Genomic DNA, 24,968 nt, shown 5'->3' with positions numbered 1-24,968 from the left:
ACTGGTAAAGGGAGAGAAAAGACGGAGAGGCTGCTGTCCATACGAAGCCACCTGATGTCTCACTGTATAGAGACATTTTGATAAAACGATAGTCCGTAAGTGCCATGTGGACTATATGAGTATGTGCTCAGATAAAGGTAGTAATGAAATAAACTGTCATCCTACTTAGTTATGTTTTAATAAAAAAAAAATTTATGGGACGATCAGAACAAGAATGGCTGTGACTAATATCGTGATTCTAGAAGAAATCAACTCATTGATATACATAGTGTGTGGTCTCCCACATTTTCCACAAAATTGTGGTACAAGTTACGTGGCTTAGATAAATTTTATACTTTAAATTTTACAGATCGGGACAGGAAATAAGAAATATTTTCTTCAGTTATCTAATTAAGATGCAGAACTAGTTCAGCTGGGGTCCTAACAATTTGAGATCACTACCTTGCCCTGTCCCCAGAGCATATAATGTAATGGTCCTGCATGGAAATGCTTCAGTTTGTCTGTGCCAGAATCAGACATTCATGCTTATTAGCTTTGTGACCTTGGACAAGTTAGATAACCTCTCTGAGTCTCAGTGTTTTCATGTAAAATGGGAATAACATGAACAATAATAATAAGAGTGATAACTGCTAATGTTATTGAGCGCTAGTATCTACCAGGCAGTGTGCAAGATAGTTTACACATAGTAAGTCATTTAAACATGTAATCGCATCTATCTTATGGTTTGTTGTAAGAATTAAATAGATGTTCCATGTAAAGCCTTTAGCCCAACGTCAAGCGTAGTTTCAATGCAAGTGTTAGCTGATGAATGTTAGCTAGGATGGATCTTCCTTTATGAACACTTAGGTTAAAGAGACATAAGGATCATTATTTTCCATTTTTGCTACTGCCACAAACTATCATCATTAGTCTATATGAAACCGAACTATGACAAGACAACCTGTTTCACAAAAGCTGCAATTAGCACCAGTCATCACTGATTGCATATCAGGATGGGGAAGAATTCGTGAAATTTTCTCAATCCCACCATGAAAGATCTCTAGCTGTACATGCTTGGTTTAGGGATTTCCAGACATTCTTTCAGTCAATGGTAGAAACAACCATTTCAGGCTGGTGTTTTGACTTGATGTGCCAAAACTTTAAAGAAATAGCCATCCAGTAGTTTTAAAGCAAAATATAAGCAACAAGACTCAAACTTTTTTTGAAGATATATATATATATATAAATCACAAACTGAGTACCAGCACACAGATTAAGAGCAGTATTGATATCACAAAAGCCACTCCTGCTATATTTTAATGGAATTTTTTAACCTCATATATAAATTAACTTAAGGAGAAGGGAGGGTATAGATCAAGTGGTAGAGCACAAGCTTAGCATGCACAAGGTTCTGGTTTCAATCCCCAGTACCTCCTTTAAAAATAAATAAGTAAACCTAATTACTGCCCCCCGACCCTAAATAAAGTAAAATAAAAAATAAATTGAAAGAAAAGAAATTAACTTAAGGATATTCTTCTATTTAGCACTTGTGTATTCTTGTGAAAGCTTTATAAATTTTATTTCATTTTAGCAGAATAAGTGGTAATTCTTACTACATACCAGAAAGAATATGAACATATTCATTCATTTGTTTCAAAAAAATCAAATATTTTAAATTTTAAAGCTCAACTCAATCTGATATTTAATTTACAAGGGACTCCATAACAAAATCCTTGGCTTAAACCTTACAGTATAATTTCTAATAGAGCAGCCCCATTAGTAAACTGTATTCATGCTAATGTGCTTGCTTGGGGCGGTAATCATCCACATCCCAGGTTCTGGTCTTTGCCAGTGAAAGGGCACCAGGAGTAGGTGATGTAGGACCGTAATTATACAGTCAGCCTTGTCAAGGCATGGAGCATGGGGAATAGCAGAATCCTGAAGCTTAAAGTGTGGCCAGCTGATAGATGACTGTCATTAAGCTCATCCTTTGTTCGCTTTGTGATGGGGTAGATACTGAGCTTAGGAAACGGATTCTTAATGAAGGATAAAATCTTTGACCCATAGCCACTCTTCATGTGCTCATAACCGCTCAGTGCCCCTTTCTTTTTACAGCTACACATATATTCTGTTCATCTCTCACCTTTGCCTGATGAAAAATAACAAACATCTGCCAACAAGCTCCTTTTAATCAATCCAATTTAGATAATAAAAAGTGAGATTTTGTACAAATACTATTCAGACTAATATTTCTTTTTTTAAATTGAAGTATGTTCAGTTTACAGTGTGTAGATTTCTGGTGTACAGCGTAATGTTTCAGATACATAGCCTAATGTTTCTAATCTTGACAATAAATTACTCTCCCCATCCTGTACTCCTTTCCATATAAACATATTTATTGGATATTGTGAAGTTCTGGCCACATAGAACTGCTCTATATTTAAAACATCTTCCTAATTGTCTCACTAACATATTTAGATTCAAGATACAAAAAAAAAGCACATATATGTGCCTATATGTATCTGTGTATATTTGCATTTGTACACACACATACATATCATACAAGCTGTGTATATGTTATTTCACAGCTTACATATGGTACTAAATATAATTATTCTAACTTTTTGAATATTCTCAAAATGTAGAAGATGAGCATAAAGCCTTAACTGCTTTCTCTCATTCCCTTTCAGTCTGTCTTCATTATTAACATAATTTTCCTCCCTTCTGGCTCTACACACTTCTGGGTTTGATTGGGCTATCTCTCTTCTGCAGCCAGTGACCTGCTAAACCACTTTCCTATGGTAATTAGAAGATGCAGAAGTAGGAGTGTAGATGTTCCCACCAAGTAACTGTTAAGAAGATCCAATACTACATTTTGACGGTTACATCCCTCCTAACTCACTTAACTACACAGAACCAAGTTCTCGTTCTTCATAGCCACTGTTTTAGAAGATTTTTGTGTGCAGTTCTATAGAGAATATCTTTTGAAGTAAGACTCTGCCAAATTATTGATGCTAGACTCAAACAGTGTTCAGAGTATTATCTGACTATTGCAATGTGTGAAATGTAAATTCAAAAGATATTTAAAAAAATAAGTCATAATTACAAATATAGATCATGGCAAGACTTGAGTACAATTGAAAACAAAGAACTAGGAGGTTTGTATGGTTATAAAGGGATGACATGAGGTCATGAAATAGTTCTGTATCTTGATTTCAGGTGGTGGTTATATGAAGCAACAAGCGATTAAACTATGTAGAATTATACACAATATGCAGACACAAACAAAATTTATGTAAAACTGAAGGAATCTGAATAAGTTCTGTGGATTGTACCAATGTCAAATTCCTGGTTGCAATACTGTACTACGGTTATGCAAAATGTTATCAGTGAGAAATAAATGGAAACGTTCATTCAACTTTTTGTAACTTCCTATAACTCTGTAATTATTTCAAAATAAAAAGTTTTAAAAAAATCTTTCTGGAGAAGAATTTGGACAGGTGTAGAGGAAGTAAATCTGTATTTTGTCTTCGGTCCCAATATGGTTTTTCTGTTTCCAAATTGCTTGATCTCCTCATCCTTTGTTTCTCCTATGTGCAGCAAAATGCACGTCTTAACTCTCTGAATTACTAGAAACATCTTGAAATCTGTGGGAAGAATGTCATTGCAAGCATACATCTGAAAGCTCATGATTATATATCACAACTTCCTGACAGCAATATTATAACACCCGTCTGCCTCTACAGTTTGAGAAACAAAAGCCACAGGTGAGCCGTCAACCAGGGATGCAGGTCCTGATACTTTGATTCTGCATTTGAGAAAATCACTATGCTCTGAAAATCTGCTACAATCCCAAACTTCATTCACATAATCATGACTAATAGATGTAATTGTGAACACTTTACACACATAAAGTACAAGTTAATCCATTTGGATGGGAAAGTTTTCACTTCTCTGTCCAAAAAAAAAAAAAGAGTATATTAAAAGTACTAGCTATACCTTTACAGTAAAGAAATTAAGCTGTTTACTTTCTGGATGTGTATGGTAGCTAAATGAAAATCTTTGCCATTTCTAGAATGGAGTAACTTCCTGGCTGCATCAGAGTTGCTCAGCACGCCAAACAAAGCCACAGGCAAAGCAAAGCAAAAGGGAAGCTTGCAATTTTATAGGTTAGACAAGAAAAAACCTAAATGACTTCTCTAAGGGAGAGACCTTCATATTTCATGCAAAACCCCAGGAAATAATTAAGGCTTCAGTGCAATTCTGGGACCTGTGCTCTAGAAACTGCCTCAATAAACTTCATTTTCATCTGGTACAATCGAGATTCTCTCTTACCCCTTACTACCTTTTTTATATCATCCTCCTTTAAGGCAATGAGAATTTGGCACATAAATAAAAAGCACGAGGTTGTTTCAGGGAGGGGATAAACATGATTCAAATTCAGCCAGGTGCTTTATCACCGATTTGGGAGGCTGCAATGTTATTAGACATTCTGATATAAAGATTGAGAGGAAAAACTGTTGGTGGAAAAGGGAGATTTAAAAAAAAACAAAAAACAAAAAACCTTGGAAGGTAAGCAGAAAACACAAAAGTACTTGAAAGTAAGAACAGCTAGCTGCCTCTCATTTAATATTGTATAGGGGGAAAAAGTTCGTTACATCATTTAAAAATTATCATGAGAGGTATATGATCCTTTAGACTAATTCTCTCTAATACTGTAGTAGTTATTTCACCTAAATTACAAATGAGACGTCCACAATCTTATAGACTCTGGGGAAGGCATGCTGGCCGTCAGTTGATGTAGGCTGGAGTGGGTCATGAATGGATTCCCATTGTGGCTTTGTCACTAAGATGTGTGGCCTTAAATGGAGTCTGCCACCTGTTTAGGCTTCGGTTTCCCCATCTTCAACATGGGCACATCAGATGGTCTTAGAGCTGGTCTCTGTGAGGAGCGAGGGTACCCTCAGGGTTCCGTGAAGCCCTCTCAACATCCTCTGTTGCTGTAGGTATGGCTCAGTTTTATTTGCTTGGATTTTCAAGTAAAATTCACTTGACAGAACAATTTCATGCCTTAAAAATGTTTAATCAGTGAATTGGATAATCTTCTGGAGTTCCTTGTACCAAAATTTCAACAACTTCAGGTATTAATTCTTTTAAAGATTCACCGCCTCCATAAAGGAACTTTGAATGGGTCCCGTCCAAGAGATTTTTTTCTATTACTTTTCTTTCCTTTCGCGTACAGCAAATTACTTTAGGATATCAATTTGTGTTTTGTGCTTGCCTCTTTAGAGTAAGTAGGCCTATCTGTGTGTTTCTAGTTTAGGTTCTTCATTTTGAAAAGGTTTTTATATTGTAGTACCTAAAATTGCAATTCCAAGGCAACAGAACCCAGGAAATGAGCCCCTCATAGGTTTTGTTGTTTGAGAAACTGACTTTTTTCTATCTAGCAGTGGAGGTGAGGGTGGAACATAAAAGAGGCTGAACCCAACAACCCAGCACAAAAAGCTTAGGTTCCCCAAGAGCAAAGAGGGAAGACGGAATCACTGGTGGCAGTTCCAGAAGGCTCAGCCAAGATCACAGAGCCACCCAGCACACCCAAACTCACGGACGATAAACACTTATGCCAAATAAAAGGAGGGAAAAGGAAAATTATTTGGAAGCTACAAGGATTGCGCATACTGGACATGGAGACTAAAGAACCCTGCTTCCTTACAGCTGCACAAGGAGGACCTTCCTGTACCAATTACGAAGGTTGGCAAGATGGAGACTCGGCTCCTGTGTGCCAGACATCATGCATTCCTCATCAGATTCTTCAGTGTCTCTAGAAGAATTCTTATGGAGATCTCCCAACACATGATTAAAATGTAATTTCTGACCAACTCTGATCAGTGAGCACCAAACTCAAATCATTCTGATTTAGAAAAAAATAATAATAAAGTAATGTGATTTCTGCCAATCTAGTATTTCAGACCAAATTTATTTCTATTTAATACGAGGAAATGATGAAAAAACTTCCCTAGGGAAGATCTGTGTTTTGTCTTGGGGTGTGTGTGTGTGTGTGTGTGTGTGTGTGTGTGTGAAGTGGGGGAGAGTCAAATGAACCCTTATTATGCTAATATAGAGTGAACCTCTTCTGAAATGAATGGCCTTGAGAGCACAGGTCTGTATAATTACACACACACACACACACACACACAAAAGGTCAATACTTCCTGAACAATACTATGTGCCAGAGATATTGACACAATTTATTGTTTTATTTAATTGTTACAATAACCCTCTGTGGTGAGTATTATTATCCTGATGTTTAGATTAGGAAGTCAGAGAGTTTAAGAATCTTGACCCAAATTTCACAGCTAATGACTAGTACCGTTGGGCTTCAAAGCCAGATCTTTCTAATTCCAAAATCCATTTTCTTTCACCATTGTAATTATAGTAGGTTCTCCATGGAAGTTTGCTATATTCATGAGTACAGTAATAAGTGACTACAAATGAATAAGGGGAATAAATAAGTACAAAAGAATAAGGAATATAACACATGAGTACAAATTAATAACGAAATATGTATATATATTTGTGTTCTGTAGAAACTATTGCCTAATTTTTCAGATTAATATCAGTTGCTCCTATTTATGTATTAATTCAAATTTGACAAACATAGCTTTGCTTCCTTTTATGCAGGCCCAAGTATTCTCATTTGGCAAAAGGGAAAATGACTCCCAAAGCTTTCATAATTATGACTCAGAATTCAAACCCAGGGTATATTGCTTTATGGTTCATATTTTTTTTCTACTACACTATGCTCTCTTTCTGTAAAAGTCGTGTCTAAATTAATTTTGATGATAAATATTAAACAATATGTCATAATTTTACTTGCTATTATAATAACATCTACTACGCACTGGAGTTTTGGTAGCAGATGTGCAAAGCTGATGCATAATCACATTTAACCATCACAAGAGCTGGATAAATGGAGGCTGTTGCCCATTTTATAGATGAGAAAACAGATTTAGAGACAGTAAGGAATTTGCCTAAGTCACGCAGGTGGTAAGTGACAGCGAAAACTGGACCACAGTGCTGCTTCCTCCTAAAGGCTGCCCTGAAACACTGCTGGGTGTCCCATCCCTCATCTCTCAACACATGAGGAGATACACACACACACACACACATATATATATATATACACACACACATATTTTTTTAACTTGTGTTTTGTCTCTGTCTTCCCCTGTGGAATATAAAAACTGTGATAGAGAGACTTATTTTTCTTGAAATCTCAGATGTTGGGATAGTACCTGCTATATCTTAACTTAATATTTTCAAAATGAATAAATGTAGTAGAGCCATGGAGACTCTACTTGGTGATTCAAATCTCAAATGTCTAATATGAATATAGATCTAAATAGCACACAGAGATCCAGCAAAAATTCACTCATTTGGCTGCGTGAACACTGTATGTTCATGAACTAATCGATGAGTGGAGTTCTTCATCCTTCAACTATTTCACAGCAGGACCCTGGGAAAGTCACTGAATGCATTTATTCTGAATAAAATTTTACCACTGAATCATACTCATGCTACTGAATGAGCATGATCTAGTGACAATTCTTTAGAATATATAATGCATTCAAAGTTAAATGACAGCAGTAAAAGTGATAAATAATAAGCTACCTCTCATTCTTCAAAACTGGCTGTGACTAGAAAAAAATCATCCATTTTAATTTAAATTATGAAATGTCATTAATTGGAATTTGGCTATGTCACTAATGCTGTGGCTTCTAATTCCAATATGTCTCTTGTATTTCAATGTTACAAAATATAATAATTTCTCTGTGTCAAAACAGACCCTAAAAACCCATTCAGTCAATTAGTATTCACAAATATCTAAATACTTTTCAGTATTAAAATATTATTATATTAATAAGTATAATAAATGCCAATTATATCTTTTCCAGAATGTTAGTAGTGTTCTGTCTCTTCTGTAGAGTATGTATTTACTATTTTTAAGCGATATATGTATGTGTGTGTGCATATATATGTAGAGGTCATACTATATATAGAATTTGGTCTTGACCACAAACAAATCAGAAATTTCATCATCCAGTTCATGCGTTTAACATCAGACATTCAGAGTTGAATCTAACTTATTCATGTAGAAAGAAATGGCTGAATTAAATGGGAAATCACAACTTCCTGACATTCTGTGTAGCTATTGCTAAAGGAAAATGGATAAGAGGAAAGAAAGCAAGTGACTGAAGGTTCTGCTCCTGTAATACATTTAAGCCTAAGGAAGACTTCATATCTGTATGGAAGAGGAATTTATTTCTTAACACAAAAAAATCTTTCCTTCCAATCACAGTGAACTATGTTTTTGAATTGAGAGAGATAGAGGTATTTTTCTCCTCTTGGCCCCTCATACTAACTCCCACTCTGCCATAAAGTATAAAGAAAATTAAGGTCCACAGACACCTCTCAATAGCCACAAAAAAAATAGATTTCATAATAGAATTTCCATTAGCTCCAATTAAGACTATTATATGGACGAGAAAAGTAATTTTGAGGACAAACAAATTAGAGTGTGAAATTTAGAAAAGAAGGTTAATTGAAAAAATCTATTAAACTGGCATGAAATTCATAATGACCTTTGAACAGTGAAAGTTTGCTTAGAAAACGTAAATGTTGGAATCAATCTATTTGAAAAATATAACTGAAAAAGTCTTTATTGATAGGCAGAATCAAAACTATTTAGGTTAAACATATTAGGTCAGTTTTTTTCTTTAAAATATCAAATCATTTTTATTTCTACTTATTTTCATTGGAATTTTAAGGATGGGTCAATTCATGACTCAATTAATGAATCATCGTTAAGTATACAATGGACCCCTGACAAATGTTTTTAGAATCATCTCTTTAGCTAGTTTCAATGGTAAACCACTAAAAAGGAAAGCCCTGGGAACACTACATCTGAATTAAACCACAAATCAATTAGAGTTCCAGATGAAAATCTGACAGTAAAGAAAAACAGGCCAGCAAAACTCTGAGGAAGGTTTCAAGATTTTGAAAAATAACAGTCGCCAATATTCAACATTCAGGCTTTAAAAATATGGTAACAACAACGTCTCAGATAATCTTTTCCTTAGAAAGAAGTCAGAAGCTAAAATCTGTGCAGTAAAGGGAAGCTAAACCAGTGTTAACGATTTCTAGCTTGAGATTGAGAAATCAGAATGTTTCCTTTGCTCCTCTTCAATAACAGACTGATTCGAAGGTTACCCTTGACCTTAGCTTTTTGCCAATTGACTAACTGGTTTCACATGTTCGATATTACAAACAATCCAATTACCTAACATGAAAATTAGAGGTCGTGATAATAACACATGGAGAACAGCATCTTAGGAGCCTGTGTAAGAAAGCACATGAGAACGGGAGACTCAAGCTCTTTCTTCCCCAAGTCAGAAACATTAAATATTGAACATGCGAGAACCTTCTCCTGCCCTCAGGACGGTGTAAGAACAAACATTAAATCTTTTATATCTGAGATTTAAAAATTGAGTATTTCTGAAAGGGCATCACTAGGGTATTCTAATTATGAATGTAGGTGTGTCTTTCCTTATTGTTTTCACCTCAGATATTCTCCAAAATAACACAGGGGGCCACTCTTACTCTATGAGTAAGTGTTTTTAGCACAAGCATTACTTTATTCTCATAATTTCTCTATAAAGCGGGTACTCTGATTATCCTCACTTTCAGGGACACAGAGAGATTGATTAAGTAACCTGTCAAGGGCCAGAGAGCTGATAAGTGATGGACCTGAGATTTGGACCCATTCACTCTGGTCCTGGAGTCTGTATGCTTCACACAAAGCAGTGCTAAACTAAACGCTGTAAATGCTTAATTGATAACGTCACTTGTGACCAGTCCTGGTACTGAATGATAGCTCACAGAACAGTTTTGAGCTTGCTTTCTCATAATATTTTCTAAGTACAACATCAGCTTAAGGAAAATTCCCCTGTAATTAAATGCAAAACTAGTACTTTCTCCTGAAAATGGGACATAGGTGCTGATGATAGGGCAATAAAAAAACCTCATGAAGACAGTAAAAAGTACTATTCGCGATGGAAACTTCTCTTTTATGGGTGTGGGGATGAGACACAACTACAGATAAAATGTCATGCTCCTCACCATCTTCAAACTCAGAACTGCTGCTGGAGGAGAGCAAGTGACTCTACACTGCAGTGATGTGTGTGTGTGTGTGTGTGTGTGTGTGTGTGTTTGTGTGTGTTAGGAGAGGAAAGAGTGCAGAATAGTTTAAAGACCTGGTTCAGGCAGGCATCCTAGTTCCCTGACATAGAAACCAGACATCCCAACCTACTGCTGTGTCCTTCAGGACTTAAGTTCCTCCATGTTACTCATTGATAAACTGGGAGAATAATGGGTCATACCTGCTAGAGTTTCAGTAAAGATTAAATAATACAAAGTCGATAAAGCACCAAGCTGATGCCCACTGCGTAAGACATGCTTTGTCCATGTGGCCACAATCATTATCAGTGTTACTCAGCACGAAGTTCCTTCACTCCAAACTCACATACACTTTTCAGAATCTGTGAAGTTGTCCTTTAAAAACCGTTCACTAGTTAGCTACAACTATGAAAGAAGGAATTCTCATAATTATCCTCTATCCTGGATTTGTGAAGCACCAGGAAGGCAGATGGCATTATACGAACATTAAATAATAATATGTTCTGCTCTGCTTACCAAATTAAATCAAGTTCTAAATGCAGCATATGCAAAGGGAATATGGCTGCCTCTAAGAAGAAGCAATTTTGGTGTTTAAATGTGTGTTTCTATTACAGAAAATGTTATAGAGTGATGTACCAATGGAAGAATGGAAAGACAACTTGGAATATGCATGAAATTTTAAAAAATACTGTCTTCCTTATATATAAAAATAGATGAGTGGGTCCACTATTTATTTACTAGCTGTGTGAATTTAATCAGATAACTTAGATTCTCAGTGACTCTCTTCATCTGTGAAATGGACATAATAATGACATCTCACAGGTCTGTGATGAGAAAAGTTAGTTAATGAGTAAAACAGAATAATGCCTTGCACAGTTGTTAGCACTTGATGTTCGCTAAAATTATTATTTCTTCTACTTACTGTTATACTTTCCACAGGTATGTTAGAACACAAATTAAACTGATTATTTTACAGACTCACACCCTGGCCCTGCTTCGTTAACAAATAAAAAGGGATGCACTCAAAATGAAAGGGGCTGTTGGAGTAATCATGAAGATGACATCCCACTTTCATAAATTCTCTTGTGAGAATTGGAAGGAAAGAAAAAGAAGCCTCTAAGGTACTGGAATCGCTATTTGTATAGAACTTGTGCTTACTTAGACCAAATTACTCATATTTTATGGACATGTCTAAAACAATTCTTTGTTTCAGGGCTTTCAATCTATAGCCAATAAAAGAAGATCGTTTTTAAATGCTCCATGTTCTAGGAGCTGGGCCAGGGACCTTACATGAGCTATTTTACTTCATCTTTGCAAATCACTATAAGGAAGTACCTTAGTTTTCTATTGCTATAACTAATTACCACAAATTTAGTGACTTAAAACAATACAAATTTATTTTCTTACAACTCTGGACATCAGCAATCCCAAATCAGTCTCTAAATGGACTGAAATCAACGTCTTGGCAGGCTGGCTTTCCTCCTGGAGGTTCGAGGGGAGAACCTCCTTCCTTGCCTTTTCCAGCTTCCAGAGGCGACAGCATGTTTCAGCTGGTGGCCCCTTCCTCTGCCCTCAAAGCACATCACTCCAACTCTGCTTCCGGTTTGTACCTTCCCTCTATTACTCTTGATCCTTCTGCTTCCTGCTTGTGTGGATCCTGGGATTACACTGGGCCCACCCGGATGATGCAGGATAATCTCCCCATGGCAAGATCTTTAATAGAATCACATCCACACAATCCCACTTAACATGTAAAGTAACAGATTCACAGGTGCTGGGGACGGGGCCCGACATCTTTGAAGGCAAGAGATTGTTTTCTAACCTACTACAGGTAGATACTGTTACATTCATTTTACAAATAAGGAAAAAATGTAACAACTCCTAACTATTAATAAGTTGAGAATCAAAAATTCAAAAAGGTTGAATAATTTACTCAAATTCACAAAACCAAAAAGTGGGCACCAGCATGATAACACAGGTCCTTTTGACCCTAATGCTGTTCCCATTACACAGTTCTGCCCCCAAAGTTAGAAAAAAAGAGACACTAATGAGCTCATCTACAAAACAGATAGACTCACAGACTTAGTAAACAAACTTATGGTTACCAGGGGCAAAGGGGGTGGGAGGGGATAAACTGGGAGTTCGAGATTTGCAAATATTAACTACTATACATAAAAATAGATTTAAAAAAATTTCTCTGTATAGCATAGGAAACTATATCCAATGTCTTGTAGTAACCTATAACAAAAAAGAGTATGAAAACTAATATATGTATGCATTTGTACGACTGAAACATTTTGCTGTTTACCAGAAAATGACACATTGTAATTGACTATACTTCAATAAATAAATAAATTAAATAACCATATGTCAAAAAAAAAGATAAAGGAAGGACTCCCTTCTTAAGGGTAGATTTAAAAATTTTTCTCTATAAGTTAAAAATATTTATTAAATATTCATTGAAGAGCTACCTATACAGAATACCCAATTTAAAATGCTAGGAAAAATATGAGTCAGACCAAGTCAGTAACTAGTAGGAAATCTATATCTTCCTCTATATTTGAGTATTTATAAATCTTAAAACTATTTCTGCAGTCTGGATCAAATTCAACTACCTAATTGATATCTCTAGTTTCATGTTCTACAAACCTTTTCAATCTGCCATGTCGGGAACTGAACTCTTGATTTTTTTTTCTACAACTATGTTCAATCCCTAAGCCTCCTCCACCTCAGGCAACAGCACCACCATCCTCCCCTCCCCTATCAACCATTCGTCAATAATCAAATATCCAAATTTGTCTCAAAAATATATCTTAATCCCATTTACTTCTCATTTTTATTACCCGCAGACTTCTAACGAATCTTGCATTGCTTCCATTCTTGCATTGCTTCAGTCTAATCTTCACACATAAATTGGCATGATCTCCTTAGAAAACAGACTGGATTATATCACTTCCAGAGCAAACTACGTCAATATCTACTGCATTTATAATCAAATCCAATTTTTTCGTGCTACACAGTGTCCCCATGTACCTTACTCTGTTTAGGACATTTGTGTGCCTGCTGTCCTGATACAGAGCCTCCTTTCACTCTGAAAATTTGTTCCTTTGGATGACAAATTACAAGGTCACCATATTTATAGGGCTCTGTGTAATCTTTCCTCTGCCTAGATTTCTTCCCATAACCAAGTCTCCCTTAGGACTCAGTGGGGTCTTCCTTGTAGTTATTTTTCTTCAAAATTTAAACCAAAGGGTTTAATTCTACTCTTGATTGCTTTACTTGTTGAATGTCTGTTCCTACCATTAGATTATAGAGAGACTTTTCAGCCAGCACAGGACCTGGCACATGGTAGGTGTCCACACCTATTTATTGAAGGATTAATGACCAAATAAATATGCTATTCAGTCAGAGAGTTATATAAACACACAATGTAACATTTAACTAACTCAAATGTATTCAATACACCAATGACCAAACTAATACGCAAGAGAAAGAAGTTACTTCTGTTCAGAGAGAAAAGAGGGTGACTAGAGGCAGCTTCAAAAGAAGAGGAAGCCCAAGTGTTCGTGGATGAAAAAGATCATGTTGCATGAATCAAGAAGTTAGGAGAAAATATTTCTAAGCAGAAGGAATGTCATTTACAAAGGCAAAAAGGTTTCAAACAGTAGTGATTATTCAGGGAACTCAAAGTAGTTTCTATTATTAGAGTGTACAGTCTTGCATAAATGATATATTAATGCCATGAATCCCTAAGGACAAAACCTAAATTATGAAGGAGACTGCGGGTAACACAGAGAAGAGCTAAGAAATTCAAAACAGTTTTGTTTTCATTTATAGTGCTAGGATGATTTGAGAGTTTCTATTGCATATTTAGCTCACTCTATAAATTATAGAAGTTCTTAGATAAGTACAGCAGTTTTTAAAGAGTTATATTTCAAACTTCATTACCGTAAAGAATCCTCTCAATCGTGAGCTTGTCATGTAATATTCACTAAATTATAATACATGGTCCATAAGGAAACGATATGCAGATTTACAGTATATAAAACTAAACTGGGTTTTTCCTTCAAATAATTTTTTGGGTTTGCATTTTAAGAATCATTTCAAATTTCTGCTTCGGGTGATATATTTTTATTCATCTGTAGATTGTAAAAAGAAATAGGCTAAAACTACTAAATTAACATTGTAGCCTTTATATTATACAAATGTCCAGATCTGGAGAATGTATAGAATATCCAGTCATATTTGATGTAAGTAAGAGTTGACAGAGTGAATTAAAACTCATCTCAGATCTATTTATCTTGGAGAATATTTTCAAGAAATAGTCTCAGTATAGACAATCTCAAATGGTTTCTTTGAACTTGAAATATGCACACCAAAGTTTCATGCTGGTAGCCTGGAGAACACGAAAGTTTTGTCTGGCTCACAGAGGGCTTCAAAAGTTTGAGCCAAGATTTAAATTTGGAAAAGTCACATTAAAAAATCCAGAATTAAGATCTGATAATTCTAGGGGGTGGGGGGAAGAAAACACAGTCCCCAAGAAGGGGGGAGTAAATGTTTTCTAGTTCACCACAGAGCCATCTCCTTCCATCACCCTGGGTACTGAGATCCACACCACTTTCCTTATGTCTATTATATGCCCGACATCTTGTGCCAGACCAAAAAAAGAAAAAGGAAAAAGAAAACATTAAAGATCAATTGAGAATTATCAAAATGTCTCTGAAAATATATAGAATTTGATCATTTCTAATTCTGAGAATTTCACATACATGCTATTCAAATAAAATCAGCTAAAAATGAAACAATTCAAACCTTCAATCTTTTTATTCTTGAATTTCGTTTGTTAACTAAACTATACCCGAACAAACAAAAAAGTCCAAAAAATTCAATGTAAAAGTTTTTCCTCCTGAGCAGTAAGTTATTCGTTTTGGCATTTGGTCAATGTAAGACAAACAGCACAGAACAGAATAACCCAATATATGTATGATCACATGTTGGATCTATGGTCATAATGTGAATACCCCCTTATAACACATCTTTCAATATAGCAAATATAATTTATTTGCTTTAAACGGATAGACTATCCAAACTGTGAAGATTAGGAGACACAAAGCCAGAAGTGATGGGCACTTACCTTAGCTATCTGGACACACCAGTTAAGCAACAGCTGTGATCCAATGTTGTCCTTGTGTTCATGGACGTAATCCAGCAGGCAGCCATGGGGCATGAGCTGTGTAACCAGCTGAATGGTTGGGCTCAGACACACACCTAATAATCGGACTAAGTGTGGATGATCCATACTTGCCATGATCAGAGCTTCCTACGAGAAGAAAGAACAGAATACCATTATTTCAACTCAGAGCTCTTCATAACTATTGTCACTTGCACTGTACTAATGGGGTTGATAATGATTTTAAAACACACTCTCCCTCAATGAAGTCAATTAAAAATGAAAAGACATTACAGTAGCTACTACATTCCTAAAGCGATTTAATTCAAGTGAAATTCAATGAAAAATAAAGACCATACATTTATTAACATGGAAAATGTTACAGAGTACCTGTATATAAAATTAATAGCAGTATTTTCTCCTTTGTGATGGGAACAAAGTTAGATTTTAGTTATTGCCAAGTATGTTGAAATGGATCCTGACTTATACTGTGGATTTTGAAACTTTGATATTTGGTTCTAGAGCACGATACTCTACACAAACGCAGTTTTTAGCATAAGGTGACCCAAAGTTAAATCATTCGTTATGGGTGTGGATTCAGACAGCATACATAGGGGTCATTTATAAATTATAAATATCAATGTGAACAATTAAAAATAATATGCCTATGGTGGATTTATGTAGAAAAATAAATATTTTAATAACACATTTTGCTCCATACTTTGCTTCTACTCAAATTTTGCTCATTTTCAAAATTATAAGTTATGTTTAATTCATAGATCAAAATTTGAGAGTTAGGTGAGACTATGAAAATTTGTCTATTCCAACTTTCTCATTTCATGAAGTGAGAAAACAGTTTGTTTCCTTTTCATAACCAGAAAGGCACCTATGCTTAGCAGAGGTAAAATGTGGACATATGATGGTTATTCATAGTGCATCCTAAAGTTTTACCTCAATCAAAAGTTATTTTAAGTGTCTTTACTCCAATTTGAAATTAATATAACCTTATACACACATATACACAAACACAGAGTGGTTGGCACATATATGGCAATTTATTAGCAAGTTTAGCTATCTAAAGGCATGAGAATCTTCATCGTACTTTCCTGAATATTTTCTGTACTTCAAAAGTTTTCAAAACAAAAAACTGAAAACAGAAAGCTATAATATTGAGCTGCAGTTTAAGACAGCATGGCGGATTGAAGACATGCATTTACTTCCACTTCTCCTTGGCTTCACCATACTAACAATAACAGAATTAACAAAAAGCCAGACACCAACAATCATAGAGAAGAGGTAATAAAGATAGAACACTAAAGTCAGGAAGTGGCTTACTGGTAGCAACTCACTTTGCAAACATAAGAAATCCAAAACCTAAATTAGCAGCAGGGAAAATTCCCCTCTGTCCTTTGGAGAAGCTGAACCGAGAGGACTGCAGACTACGGCTACCAGGCAATGCAAAGAGAAGTACTCTGATGAAAATAGTAGTGTTATGTAAATTTATATATGGTGAAAACTGGGGTCACCCTCCAGTTTCTCCTCCCAGATGGAGCTGTGACTTCAAAATTCTGACAGTTTGTTTAAACCTCAAATTCTATATCCAGCAAAATTTCAATGAAGTGAGTGAATATATAGACACGTCTATTCTTTAAAAAGATTATCTCACAAGTAAAAGATTATCTCTTTCTTTCTCTGTTAGATGTTCTCATTTAATAAAAGGGTGGAGTGGTTAAAAAAATACATTTTTTAAAGTTGAAGTGTAGTTGATTTACAATGTTGTGTTAGTTTCTGGTGTTATTTGGTTATACATATATATATATTATTTTTCGTATTATTTTCCATTATAGTTTACTACAAGATATTGAATATAGTTCTCTGTGCTATACAATAGGATCTTGTTTGTTTTATATATAGTTTGTATTTACTAAAAAGCATAACCCACCCAGACTTCAGACAATTTTGCAAAGCTACAGTAATCAAAACAGCATGGTATTGGCACAAAAAGAGACATATGGCTCAATGGAACAGAGAGTTCAGAAGTAACTCCACACACCTATGGCCAATTAGTCTGTGACATTTGTCAAAGGCAAGAATGTACAGTGGAGACCAGACAGTGTCTTCAGCAAGTGGTGTTGGGAAAGCTGGACAGTCACATGTATATCAATGAAGTTAGAATACTCCCTCACACCATATACAATAACAAACTCAAAATGTCTTGAAGACTTAAATATAAGACATAACACCATAAAACTCCTAGAAGAGGTTAAAAAAAAAGTACATTTAATTGAGAAAATAAGGAAATGAAAGTGAAGGGATATTCCAGGAAACTGAGATAGTAGCCAGTCCAGACTGGAGTAGGGCATATTGTTCTGGGAAAGATGATGCAAGAAGATAGAAGTGATAGAAAACTTAATGCACTTCAAATACATTAAGAGTATATGTATGTATTTTCTAGCAGAATTTGAAGGGCCAATTAGTGACACACAAAGAATAAAAGTGAAATAAAGAAATTAATTCAAGGTAAAACAAGATTTACATAAGAAAAGTGAGCCATCAATAGTCACTATAAAGTACAGCTGCAGCTGCGAATAGTTATATGAGCATAATAACATAAACAGAAGTATTAATATAACCCAGCGTCACATGATTGTATTGGAAAGTGAAGGAAAGGGAAGGACACTTCCACACGGTGGTGATGGGAAGGAAGTGAAGGTACGTTTCTGTTGTTTCAAGTGAGAAGTTAGTATGTGATGCAGAAAACTGAAAAACCAAGAGTTGACAGTATAAGTGTATTATTTAGAGAGTAAGTAAAGGAAGAATTTGCTGAAAAAGTGAAAGTGATTACTTTAGGCTGTGGGAAATGGGGGCAGGGAAGGGAGAAGAGGGCCCCTAGAAACTGCTGTCTTTCACCATTGTTAGCCTTGAAGAAGTGTTTGATGTTTTTCAAAATGATTATCATTATCTTAAAGCTATTTGGGAAGGCATTATTCACTTTCAACCTCTACTACTAGTTTAGTGATGTTGAGTTGAGCTAAGTCTAAAGATTATTCACAATTACGGGGTGAGTGTGATGGAGTATGTGGATTTTACTGGATCCAGCCAGGGTCTTACAGGAAGTATAACCTCATAATTTCTGAGTAAGGAGGAGTGGGGCAGTATGGACACAGGCCTGGAGAAAGGAGATGTATGAAGCCAAACAGAAGAACGAAGCTGGTAAGATGGTGCCAGTTTAACTCAAATAACTTTCTTTTTGAGCCTTTTTTGGGGGCAGAAGGTGAAATTGTTGTTTTCCAGATGGCTTCCAAATAGATGGGATCCTCTACTCACCAGCAGCTCCGGGAAACCAGGTGAGTCAAAGAATAAGCAGGAGCACCAGTTTCTATGCTCTCTTGCTGAGCCCAACATCCCTGCAACACCTGGAGAACTGGCAGCCCAGGAACCACTGAGAGGTACCACCTCCGGCAAACACAGTGGCAGCCTCAAGTCGTACCAGTCAACAGTGCCAGGGGTAGGACCCCTCAGTGGCTCAGCAAGAAGAGAAGCTCCACAAGGGGACCAGAGCTGGTAAGAAAGGGCATGTAGGTACCACAGGGTGACTGCACCTGGGAGACTGGCTTGATAAGTTCATTGGAGACGCCCAGTACTTCCCAAACTATTTGGGGAGACTTCCATTGAGGTTGAAGTTTCTGCACAATTAGCAAAGTCAGTTTTTTGAGTTATTACTATGAATACGGTCCTATCTAGATGCATGTGGTGTAAACGTTTTGGTTTTACTTCCTGTGTATTTCAATAAACATTTAATGTAAAGCAAACCAATGTAGTTATGAGGAGAGTACAAATAGGAATGTTAACCAAGTTACATGGTCTATTATTCAATCTAGTATTTCAATTAATAAATTAAATGCTAATTAACTTTAATATTGAAAATGTAAACCACAGGGTTCCTTCACTGAATTATTTTAGGTACATATATAAATATACACATAGACATCAACAAATAAGCAAAACATCTAATTAAATTAAGTCTCAACTCAATCAAGTGCCAAATTAGATATTTAATTGGATATTAAATATTAGGCATCTGATTACATTAAATTCATTTATCCTGATTGCATTCTATTTTTCTTCTGGTGACTCTCAGTCCTTCTTGTGCATCAGAGTCACCTAGGTTTATTACCACAAGGATCGCTTTGCAAGACCTAGTCCCAAGTAATCAAGTTTAGAAGTGAATCAGGAATCTGTATTTGTAGCAAGCTCCCTGGGTGAAGCTGCTGTAGGAAATACAGAACTCTGAGAACCTCTATAACATCTCTATCAAATGCATGTCTCTATCATCGATTACAAAGGAAGTAACATGCAACAGTTATTCGATCCTCACTGTAACCCTACGAAGCAGCCAAAGGAGGTAAAATAAGAAAACCAGGGCTAAGGGGGATTACTGCCCCAGGTATGTGATGAGCAGGTAGCAGGGTCAGTGTTAAGACTTGGGTTTTCTAATTCTGAGTACAGTGCTATTTCTTATGACACTAAAAAGAATGTGATTTTTAAATTTCAGTTCCATCAGCACTTCGAACTGTAGATGCCTATCTTGTTAATAAGGAGACAACTCCAAACACCTGACATTAGCCATCCTTGAAAGAATTGCATCAAATTACCCTCTAGTTCCTAAGGAGTAACTCAAACAACAAATTTGCACTTATAGGTAAACTGCCATCACTTACAATATGCTTTCAGAAAAAGCCTATGAAAATATATTTCTCTGATTTCCTGAGACGATTATCTGGTACAGACCGTTTATTAAGATAAAGAAAATGGTGAAATTTAAAGAAAGGTAAAAAGAAAGATTTTAAGGTTATTTCAGGCTTCTTTTTCAGGATTACATATATAAACAACTGCTTTTCTTTTACAACTCAAGGAGTAATGATACTCCCATTCTAAACATGCACATGAAAAGTTTACATCAGAAGAGTGTAAAAAAGTCACATGAAAATTCTCTTGTGAAAAATCTATTAGTAAGTCTTGGCAAAAAAGCTGGAATTCTATTAAGGAAAATTGCTCATCACACTACAAAGAGTATTCGAAACCAAATTGCAGAGTATTTGCATAATAGTTCTCTTTTTTTTTGAAAAAGAAAAGATGAACAAGACACTAATTGTAGGTTTTATTTTTTTCATAAAAGAAATAGCAGATGGCTTTTTGAGGGGATAAGGGAAGAGATAAAGAGAAGAGAATGTGGATTCATTTAGAGTGATGAGTGGGATGGAAAGGGAAAAAATCCCAATATTTTAATAATGGAGTGTTGGACTTCAATAAATTACTGGGTTAAAATTAATAATGTCCTCTGTTACCTATCTCTGTGTGGGGCCTATGGAAGCAATTTTGGAATCTTTGCTGCTGACACTAGAAAATGTCACCAAAGGCCACTAGAATAAATACAAGTTGACAGGTGCCTTATCTATTTTTTTCATAAATGAAATTATTTTCTGTCTTTGTTTTCCCTTTGGCTGTACAAAATTTTCTTTGTAGGTGAATTAAATAGTTTTCTCACTGGACAGAGAGGAAGGATGTAACAGGTGCTACAATGAAAACAATAAGAACATTTTTCTTTGCAATGAGGTCTGGTTTAAATGAGGACATTTTTTAAAACTATCAAGGGATGACCAGGGCATAGATAAAAAGCTCTGAAGCACATGTGCCATTATTCTCTAGATTATACTATTTGTATCTCTATTTCGATCTGAAGGCAAGACATTTCTATACAATAATAAAAGTGAGCAATACCATTTGTCACATTAAGGTAAGATTTTGCCCAGCCTTCAGGAGTTTATACTTTGCCACTTAAACTTGTTTTCTCACTCACGTTGGTTAGTAATTTCACAAAAAGAAAACATATATATTGTCATTGAAAACATATGGGCTATTCTGTTTTTTAAAAATGTTAACTTCTGCCAAACTTTCAGTGTTTCATTATGTCTATGGACCATTAATCAATGCCCTCCAGCTGAAAATGGGGAAAATCTCCTTGCATCAGGGATAAGGAAGATAAAAAAGAGGGTAGAGAAAAAGAAAAGATAGACAATTAACGTACACATATAAAACAGTGCTCAGTGCAACAGTCAGCAGGTTTGTGAATGCACAAAACAAACGCCTTTCCTTAGGATGGAGCGGGCGATGGTGATAGAGGGAACCAAGAAGATAACGGTGATGGCAATGATGAAAAATGAGATAAAATGACTGGCCCATAATAATGTTTTACAAATCTGTTTTGCTGCAGATGGTACCCAGATAATAAAATAAATGAAATCTGCATCTGTTCCCTCATGTCTAGAATAAATAATAATTTACTAGAGCAAGTAGGTGAGCAGTAATTAGACTGAATTAATATGCCATCAATTCAAGTGTGTCTCCATTGCTCAGTGACACTCCTTTCCCATCCCTGGTGTCATTTTTGTGAACTTGAACAATCAAGATTAGGATCCTTCTCACTTTTGGAGTTGAAATTTTTTCATCTCCATTCTCCATCATTCACTCACTGGGTGGCTGAGTCTCAGATTTAGATATTATGTAACAGTGCAACACAATTAAGAGCTTTGTGAATAATTTTTACAAGGTAGAATTCTATCTTCTGTGTTACTTTCTCCATACCTGCAGTTACACTGAATTTCCCTCCTATCCTTATTATATTTTCCTATCTCTTTGGTATACATTAATTCACTTCAAAATATTTATTGAGGACCTGCTACGTGCCTGGCACTGTGATTGAAGCTTCTCAATCCTCATGAGCTTTCATTCTCCTGGGAGAGGCAACCAATAGACAGGAAAATGAAAGAAACATGAAACAGATGTATAAATAAGTATAAATTGTATTAAGGACAATGAAAAACAAAGAGTACTGCAATAGGTAATAAAATGATGGTGCTAGAGCTGCTTCAGACAGATAGTCAAAAAAATGTGTCCTGAGATCTGACATATGAAAAGAAGCCAGGTAGGAACATACGAGGAAAGAGCCTAAGAGCTTGGCAAATTTTGGAAGCTCTGAGAAGAGTCACGTACCTGGAACTTAGAAAGGGCTGCAAATGGCATGAGATGAGATCAAAAATGCATTTAGGGGTCAGCTCATGAAAGGACTCACAGTTGTGGGGAAGAAACTGGACTTATTTTTAATAATTTGATTTTTTAATGCCTGCTTTCTCTTATGCTTCGCTTACCTCTCTCTTAGCCTGAACTCCTATATTAACTATTACAACCAAGCATTTACCACCAGCATATAATTTGCCACTCCTTAGCCAAAGACAACTTCCATCACTGAATTCTCAAACTTTCAAATATTGTTAGAGAAAGGCATAGATTCATGGAGATCTGTCAAATCTTCCGATTTGATTCTCAAAAAATACCCCTCTGTTTTAGTTTTTAATTTCCTTTTTGGCTCTTTATTACATTTATTATGACCTGTATCTCTGAGCAGGAAAAACAAAACAAAACAAATAAACAAAAACCATTTCCATCTTTCACATTTACTCTGTGAAACGTACTCTTGGCCTCTTTCCATTTTGTTCCCTTGAATCATTTTACCTTTCCTTGTTTACCTCTAGCAGAACTTCACCTTCACTCCATATTGGCACCTTCACTGTATGTACAAGTATATTTAGATGTCTCATACTCTAAAAGTGAAAGTTCCTTCAATTTTGCCATTTCTTGACTTCAGGAATATTTGCTTTTCTCACTTTGGATACTTCTTCATTTTACAGTCCTACACTCCTTCAGGCTCTAGTTTTTCTACAAACTTCCCGCATTCTAACTATTCAAAGTACTCTTGAAAAAGTCACCAGTAACCTCCTTTTCACTAATCAACAGGTTTTTCCTGCATTCTTAATATTTTTCTGAGTTTCTGGATGGTTTTACCTCACTGGCCACCCTCCTTCTCAATAATCTCTCTGTGATTGATGTTAGCATTTTACTGATTGATGCTATACCAACCCCTCCCCCTTGCCCATGGCACAGGCTGCTAAGCAATCATCATCATGGGCTGATAAGGAATCCCCAAATACGTCCACATCCTCATCCCAGGAATCTGTGAAGATTATCTTATTTGGAAAAGGGTCTGTACAGATATGATTAAGTGAGGGATTTTGAGATGAGATCATCTTGGATTATCCAGGCCTTAAATGCCATCACAACTATCCTTATAAGTGGAAGACAGAGGGGAATTAGATACACATACACAGAAGAGAACGCAATGTAAAGACGGAGGCAGAGATGCGAGTGATGAAACCACAAGCCAAGGAACAAATGCAGCTACCAGAAGCTGAAGAGCAGAAGGAACAGATTTTTTTTTTTTTTTGAAGCTTCTAGGAGGCATGCATCCCTATCAATACCTTGATTTCAGAAGTCTGGCCTCCAGAAACGTGATATATTTCTATTAAGTCATCAAGTTTGAGGTAATTTGTTACAGCAGCCACAGGAAACTAATACGATTACTGTATTCTTTCCTGCCTTGACTGGATGAAGACTCAAAATCCTCTTTAATTCAACGCTCTAGGCAACAAAAATCAATTTACTAGAAGGTAAAGGTGAGATTAAACATCACTACCTTGATTTTGTACATATATTTACAATTAATGTTGCTGGCAAATCTTATTTAGCTTGGATGTACCGTATTAGTCTAATCTAAATGTTACAGATACTTTTAATTCATTAAGAAATTAACATATATATGTAATAGCCAAATTATACAGCACAGGGAAAGAGCCTAGTAGACTCTTAAGAATGTTAGTTATTTTTACATTTGTGTTAAACCAATTATATGTGAAGGGAGTGAAATCACTGAGTAGAAAAAGCCTTGCTAGGAGTCTGGAAAAAAAGCTGCAGCCCCAGGGTGAGTGGTCACGTTGGACCTTTCTCCAGTCTAGTGGGGCCATTTGGAATAAAAGGCAGGTAAACTGACCAAAAAAATAATTTTTCTATTAGCACCTTAGAAGCTGTTCTCTTCCTATTTAAGCCCACGGAAAGCCAGAAGCATCTCTTTCTACCTTCAACATAAAGCAATCACGAAGAGTTAGGAGAAAGACAAAAGTAGCTTATGAAGTTACAAGGGACCATCAGGGACAACATAAATTTGTTCTGTAACAACTAGTAACCACAGTAACAGTAATAATGGCGGATAGCAATTGGGGCTAAAGTAGGTAACAGAAACCGCCAGGTACTGGTGAATGCTTGTTCTTAGCGCAGAGACTCTCGATCACCTGCTGACTAATCCTAGCAAAGTTACAGAAAGAGAAGCACAAAGGCGTCTGCAGTTAGCATTTCAGGATGGATAACCCAAGCTCAGCAAGGTCCGACGTGGATCGTCTGGGGGCACACTGCAAAGTGCTGTAAAAAGTGAAAACACCAACACACTAGAACCAGAAGAAATCATCCGAGGCTACAGATTCTCCAACTAGGGAGGAAGGAATAATTATAAACTCCCAAATAGTGCCTACTGCTTTCCTTTTTTCCTTCCTATAAATGAAAATCAATTTCTATAAGGGTATTTGATGTTGGGTGAGCCCTGCATTTAGCTCCTCTACAGCCTTCTAGTTCTTAG

At 36.0% G+C, this 24,968-nt stretch overlaps 1 protein-coding gene across 2 annotated transcripts in view; it reads right to left on the bottom strand.

The window, feature by feature from the left end:
- ERBB4 (erb-b2 receptor tyrosine kinase 4) overlaps positions 1-24,968 on the bottom strand; it is a 987,764-nt gene that overhangs the window by 138,615 nt on the left and 824,181 nt on the right. For both annotated transcript variants that reach the window (XM_031678247.2, XM_031678250.2), the window contains exon 20: positions 15,350-15,535. In XM_031678247.2, the coding sequence (XP_031534107.1) occupies positions 15,350-15,535 (186 nt within the window). The remainder of the gene's footprint in view (positions 1-15,349; positions 15,536-24,968) is intronic.

The sequence above is a fragment of the Vicugna pacos genome, chromosome 5, assembly GCF_048564905.1.
Source record: "Vicugna pacos chromosome 5, VicPac4, whole genome shotgun sequence".
Lineage (NCBI taxonomy): Eukaryota > Metazoa > Chordata > Mammalia > Artiodactyla > Camelidae > Vicugna > Vicugna pacos.
The sequence above is the reverse complement of the archived record's forward strand: the minus strand, read 5'-3'. Positions and strand labels throughout refer to the sequence as shown.